This window comes from Triticum dicoccoides, chromosome 5A (genome assembly GCF_002162155.2).
Source record: "Triticum dicoccoides isolate Atlit2015 ecotype Zavitan chromosome 5A, WEW_v2.0, whole genome shotgun sequence".
NCBI classification, from domain to species: domain Eukaryota; kingdom Viridiplantae; phylum Streptophyta; class Magnoliopsida; order Poales; family Poaceae; genus Triticum; species Triticum dicoccoides.
In genome coordinates, this window is record NC_041388.1 from 404336572 (window position 1) to 404343589 (window position 7018).

Below are 7018 nucleotides of genomic sequence, written 5' to 3' on the forward strand. Positions count from 1 at the left end.
CATGATCAGACAAGCGTACATGATGTACCAAAGCATCTTTTGACCGCAAAATCTAGCTGGTCCTCTCACAATAGCAAAATGGGCTTGCAAAATTCCAAAAACTCTCTCCACATCTTTCCTAGCCGCCGCCTGAGCATTATGGAAATCTAGTTTTTTCTTACCTTCCGGTTTTTTCAACGGCTACACAAATGTTTGCCACTTTGGGTAGATGCCATTCACAAGATAATAGACATAGTTGTATGTATGGTCATTTGCTACAGACTGCACCGATGGCAGTTCACAATTTGCAATCTTATTCATGAGTGGTGACCGATTAACAACGTTGATGTCATTCAAAGATCTAGTCAAAAAAATCATGCCAAATTCAAATCTCTTGACCGGCCACTGCTTCAAGTATTATAGTGGAACCCTTTTTTGGCTGTGAAATTGCCCATGCCATGCCTTAGGAAAGTTCTTCCAAGTCCAATGCATGCAATCTATTGAGCCAAGCATACCTGGGAACCCGCGAGCTTTGTTCATCTCCAAAAGCCTTGCGGCGTCTTCAACATTGGAAGATCTCAAATACTCCGGGTCAAACACTTGCACAATTTCGACGCGAAGCAATTGACACACATGATGGCTTGACTCTCAGCCATGACCAAGTGGTCATCAACTGGATCAGCCGGAATAACGTATGCCTGTTGGGGAACGTAGTAATTTCAAAAATTTCCTACGCACATGCAAGATCATGGTGATGCATAGCAACGAGAGGGGAGAGTGTTGTCTACGTACCCTCGTAGACCGTTCGCGGAAGCGTTATATCAACGCGGTTGATGTAGTCGTGCGTCTTCACAATCTGACCGATCCAAGTACCGAAAGCATGGCACCTCCGAGTTCTGCACACGTTCGGCTCGGTGACGTCCTCGCCTTCTCTATCCAGCAAGAGGGGCGAAGTAGTAGAAGAGTTCCGGCAGCACGACGGCATGGTGACGGTGTTGGTGAAGAACAATCTCCGCAGGGCTTCGCCTAAGCACTACGAAAACTAGGACGGAGGATAAACTAGAGGGGACAGGGTTGCCGGCACACGGCTTGGTGTTTCTTGATGTGTCTTGGGTGCTAGCCCTATCCCTCTATTTATATGTTGAGCCTTGGGGTCGAAACTTGGAGTAAAAGCCTCCACAAAGTCGGTTTCACCCGAAAGGCAAGAGTCCTTCTCGGACTCCAGGGCCAGATGCCAAGGTTCCCGGCATGTGGACCCAGACGCCAGGGACCCTGGCGTCTTGCCCCTGGACTCCGCAAAACTTCCTTTTGCGCTTTCCAAAAACCTTGTGGGCTTTCCCCTTTGGCCCAAATAAAGTGTTCTCGTACCCAAACATTTCGGGAAACATCCGAAACCCCTTCCGGTGAATTGCGGAACCCTTCCGGTGACCAAACATTATTATCCCATATATCAAACTTTATCTCCGGATCATTCCGGAGTTCCTCGTCATGTCCATGATCTCATCACGGACTCCGAACAATATTTGGTCACCAACATACATAACTCATATAGTACTATATCGTCAACGAACGTTTAAGCGTGCGGACCCTACGGGTTCGAGAACTATGTAGACATGACCGAGACACCCTCTGGTCAATAACCAATAGCAGGACCTGGATACCCATATTGGCTCCTACATATTCTACGAAGATCTTTATCGGTCAGACCGCATAACAACATACGTTGTTCCCTTTGTCATCGGTATGTTACTTGTCCGAGATTCGATTGTCGGTATCTCAATACCTAGTTCAATCTCGTTACCAGCAAGTCTCTTTACTCGTTCCGTAATACATCATTCCGTAACTAACTCATTTAGTTGCATTGCTTGCAAGGCTTAAGTGATGTGTATTACCGAGAGGGCCCAGAGATACCTCTCCGACAATCGGAGTGACAAATCCTAATCTTGAAATACGCCAACCCAACAAGTACCTTTGGAGACACCTGTAGAGCACCTTTATAATCACCTAGTTACATTGTGACGTTTGGTAGCACACAAAGTGTTCCTCCGGTAAACGGGAGTTGCATAATCTCATAGTCATAGAAACATGTATAAGTTATGAAGAAAGCAATAGCAACAAACTAAACGATCAAGTGCTAAGCTAACGGAATGGGTCAAGTCAATCATATCATTCTTCTAATGATGTGATCCCGTTAATCAAATGACAACTCATGTCTATGGTTAGGAAACATAACCATCTTTGATTAACGAGCTAGTCAAGTAGAGGCATAATAGTGACACTCTGTTTGTCTATGTATTCACACATGTATTATGTTTCCGATTAATACAATTCTAGCATGAATAATAAACATTTATCATGATATAAAGAAATAAATAATAATTTTATTATTGCCTCTAGGGCATATTTCCTTCAATGCCAACATACCCAAAGTGGTTGTCACCTTCTTAAAGGTGATATGCCCAAGTTCTCCGGCGACATTTCTCCTTTGCTGAAAAAACCGATCATGGCTCGCCAGTTTCTCTGTAATGCGTCTGAACAGCTCGGTGCTCATCCTAAACCGGCACCGGAAGTACGACTCGAGGTACACGTGATTATCCACAAAATAGTGCCTCATCAATCTGTTGTCGGCATCGATCTTATCCCTCCAAATTTTCTGCCGACCCATAACCGAACCACCGTGCTTCGGTTATTTATTGATGTGCATAGCTAGGATTATTGCAAGGTCCTCCTCCTCTTCAATATCAAATTATTCTTCAGAAGAATCATATGACGAACTACCCCGCAAAAAAAAAGAATCATATGACGAACTCATCTACAATGTTGAATTTAAACTAGTCTATAAAAACTACAAACAACATGCATCAAATTCATGTAAAAAATATGAAGTTGAAGCAATACATACCTTGCAAGCGTTTTGTCGAACACCTTGTGGGCGCCGAGCGGCAGTGGGCGGCCGGGTGCCGTTCGTCGGAGGAATGGCGCGCGCGAGAGGCGGCGACGACTAGAGGGAGACGGAGGAAGCAGCGGCGCCGCGGGATAGGCCGAGGAAGCGCCGTCGGGTCGCCGGAGCAAATGGGGTGGTGCGGGCGACGTCGCCAACGCCTGGATTAGGGGTAGGTGGAAGTCGCGGCGCGGGCGCTCGAGTGTGGAGCGGGCGCACGAAATAAGCAGCGCGCGATACCGTTTCGTCCCGCGCTGAACCACTTATGACGCGCACGCGTTTTTCGCGCCTCCACTGGATTGCCCGGAGCGGTTGCGTGCGTGCAAAAAACTGTATTTTTTAACGCGACTTTTATATCGCGCGGCTGTTGAAGATGCTCTTAGTCCCTTAGCTTCTCAAACCGGATTGTTTTAGTCCACCTACACGTCAAAAATGATTTTCCTGTTGATTTAGTATGGTTTTGACCGGTCGTCGCCTAGGTGGCAACCGTCTTCTTCCTTCTCATTTTACCTTAGCTGGACATTTCATCGAGCAGTTGGTGTGCACTGCACAACAGGAGACGGAGGCAGACGCAGAGCTTGTGTGGCTCGCGGTCGCGGCACCAGGAACATGCGCATATAAAGCTACTTCCTCCGTTCCAAATTACTCGTTGCAGAAATGAATATATTTAGAATTAAAATACATCTAGATACATCCATACATACGACAAGTAATTTGGAACGGGGGAGAATAGCACATAACCCTGTCATTTTCAAACTCAATCGCGCAGCTTTGCTAGAGCGAATGTTCTCGGCTTCCGTGTTCTTGGGCCTTTGGTCGGCACGGCGCCCACGCACACTTGGCATCATCGAGTCGAGTGGGTGCGAGGTTGGTCTTGGCGTTTGCTTCAAGACGGCACTGCACCTGCACCAGTGAGGGCAGGATGGAGGCGGAGTAGTGCTGGCCGCTTCCACCGGTCGACGCATGATCTGACGCCGCCGCGGCAACTGAAAACCCACATACTCACATACATACGCGCGTGTGGTCAGTCAAGACGGCCGGTTTATCTCAACGGCGACGTTCCACCCCAAAAGCGTAGCATACATGCATACCGGTTTGGTTGGTACCCCGGGTCAAGAAACCTTGTGGATCAAACAACAAGCTGTGGTCGATGCTCTGTTTGGCGCTTTCAGTCCTTCATTATCGTACACGGATACACTAAAGTCCATGTTTAGCATGACTGAAATAGAATTTAAAAACCCGGTCAATTGCAAGTACACTGTCGAGCTCGAATATTTCTTACTTAGCCTTGAACCCAAAGGATCCTAAACTCGCTAGCTACGGGCTCCGGCGCAATCGAGAGCCTCCTCTCCTTTTACGTCGCGGGGCGCTTGTCATGCGCGTCCACGTCCCTCGGCTGAAAACCCATTCGCCGGCCACGGCGACAAGATCCTCCCCCCATTTATACGCACAGCTCGCTCCATCCTCAGCAGAGATCACACACATACATACACTGATACAAGCATCCATCGCCGATCGCATGAGCGTTGCACAGGCAACTCGACCAGATCGACCGATCCCTCGCGGTTAGCCGGAGCGATGCCTTGCTTGGCGCACGAGTACCACCCCAGGCTCCCGGCCGCTAACCACTGCAAGTCCCTCTCCTGCCTCATCCGGGAGACCTACGCCCACTGCCATGTCCCCTGCCTCAGGACCCCCGGCGCCCGGTGGAGCTCCGACGACGACAGCGACGACGACGACGACATGCTCGACACGAAACAGGTGGCGGCAGAGCATGCTACAGTCATGTTCTTGCTCGATTCACTTGAGGTCATAAGTAACAGCAGAGTAAGATGCCTTGCGTTGATGCTGCAGGTGATACTCAACGAGATGAGGAGGCGGCAGCTGAGGAAGGAGTCGCGGTGCGGCGCGGGCTCGCCGACTCTGTCCAGCGCCTTCGTGTGGTCCTTCACCCCGCTCGTTCTGGAGAAGGTGTCCAGCCCTGAGAAGTTCGTCGTGGTGGAAGGGGGGCAGAAGGGAGAGGCGGAGGCGGGCAGCGACGACGGCGACGCCGAGAGCGAGGCCTTCTTCTCGGTGAAGTGCTTCTTCACGCGCAGCACGAGCCGGGCGGCGACCGTGGCGTCGTTGACGGACATGGGCCCGCCGGCGACGTGGGAGGGCTTCCGGGACTGCGAGGGGTGGCCGTTCGGGCTGTGCCGCCGCCCCGCCGTGCCGCCGCTGCCCAGCACGCCGGCCGACTCCTGGCAATGGCGAAAGCAGAGCAGCGGCCGCAACCTCGCCGTCGCGACGAGCCCGCTCCTTGCATACGGTCACAAGATCACAGCGACTTGAGCGACGCCGCCGTTGACAAGCAAGAACCTTAATGCCCTGGGTTGGATTGGGTACAAATTCTGCGTGCTCTCGGGTATTCAGTTCAAATTTGAGCTGAATACTGGGCGCACACAGAAATCACAGTCACGTTGAGACGGTTTCAGAGTGTTGTAAGTGGTCTCGTTGTCTCTTCTCCTTGGAAGAATCTGCGGTTTATCTCCAAGTGTTCGAGTGATCGTAATCTCCATAACTCACACGCATGTACTTTCAGTGCACTAGTTTCCTTGGTGAATTTGCTTTCCGGCTCCCTCTGCCGTATCTTCTGAAAACGGCTTTCTATCCATGCAGTACGGTGAACTGTAGAGGCACAAACTAAAGCGAAGCAGGAGCGCACTTGCGCGCGCACGGTTGGCTAACTTCACTCGACGACTTGTCAGATGACATGACATGACCAAAAGGGAAAGAGAACGGGATGCCAAAGCGGCGGCATCCGGGGAGGGACCGGCGGGGCACTCCGGCGCTCCACTGCGGTCAACATTGTCGACAATGCTGCGGCCTACGGCCATCGGGCGATGATATCGGAATCCTGATCCGGCGAGACCAAATCCGGGCAAATCGATACGGTGTTGTACTGCGGAGTGTGTCAGAATGCAGAGAGCCGGGTAATGTGTGGGACTGTGCACGAGTCAGAGAGCCGACGGCCACAGCTTGGATCGTGGGGCGAGGACTGAAGATCAAGTAGCTCTGGTCACGGTGAACCTAAGACTGGACCCTACAAGAAAAAAAAAACACTGTCCAGAAGGCCTTACACAACAACATGGATTTCCACTTGCCGATCTCCCCGCCATGAGTAGAGAGTGCGTTGATCTAGTTTGCTTTGGCGTTTTTGTCGAGCTCTAAGGTGTTCGATTCGGTTGGGACGCGGCCTGTGTACTCTGTGTCTGTCTTCTTCGCCATTGTTTGGCTTGAGTTTGGGCAAGGCGAGTTGTGTGTCGTTGTTGCCTTGGTGGATGTGGTGTTAACCTTTTGGTGTAGCACTTTGCCGAAAGGCGTTGTGTCGACCATCTTGGCTACTTCTTCTATGAATATATGATACGCATGCTTGTTTGTATTCTAGAGAAAAAAAACTACTATGGATTTTCATAATAGACATTACTAGCAACCTCACGGTCAACCACATAACAGAGTTCATCAACCTTTAGGCATAATTGTCGCAGGTTCAACTCAATCACGAGGAGACTGATTCAATATCCTGGCTGCGGCATATAACACACAGTTTCTTGGCCTTGTTGACACGGATATGCCTTTGTTGGCCTGGAAAAATTAGGCTCTCTCAAATGCAAATTATTTACTTGGTTGGTCATCAACAACTAAAAGTGTTTCGCGCGCTTCACTGCGTTGGTTGTAGCCAGGGTGATCCTGTTGGGTATACTTCACTAAAACTTCTCATTTGTTGAACCATACATGGTGCAAAGTGCAACATATAACATAGTTGAACAGAAGAAAGCAAGGTGTGGGCATAAAGTACAAGCTATCCCAAAAGAGATCATAAGGAATGCAGAACTAACATTAATTTTGTCCAAAAAATACTATTGTAGAAAGTTTCTTGCATTACAATAGGGATAAATAGGTGAATTTTCCAATTAATCGGCCCATAAATCAGGTACTCGGCCGCTAAATCAATTAATCAGCTATCCGGTGACCCGCCTAATAGCGATTAACTGACCAAGATACCGATTAACTGGCTGATATTTAGAACAATGCGAAACACTATCCTTTTTTTGGCAA

The 7018-nt window shown here is 49.5% G+C and overlaps 1 protein-coding gene across 1 annotated transcript; it reads left to right on the forward strand.

The window, feature by feature from the left end:
• Positions 1-4294: 4294 nt before the first annotated feature.
• Positions 4295-6330, forward strand: LOC119301849. Its single transcript, XM_037578820.1, has 2 exons — positions 4295-4681; positions 4775-6330. The coding sequence occupies exons 1-2, from the start codon at positions 4499-4501 to the stop codon at positions 5249-5251; spliced, it is 660 nt and encodes a 219-aa protein (XP_037434717.1). The 5' UTR covers positions 4295-4498; the 3' UTR covers positions 5252-6330.
• Positions 6331-7018: the final 688 nt, after the last annotated feature.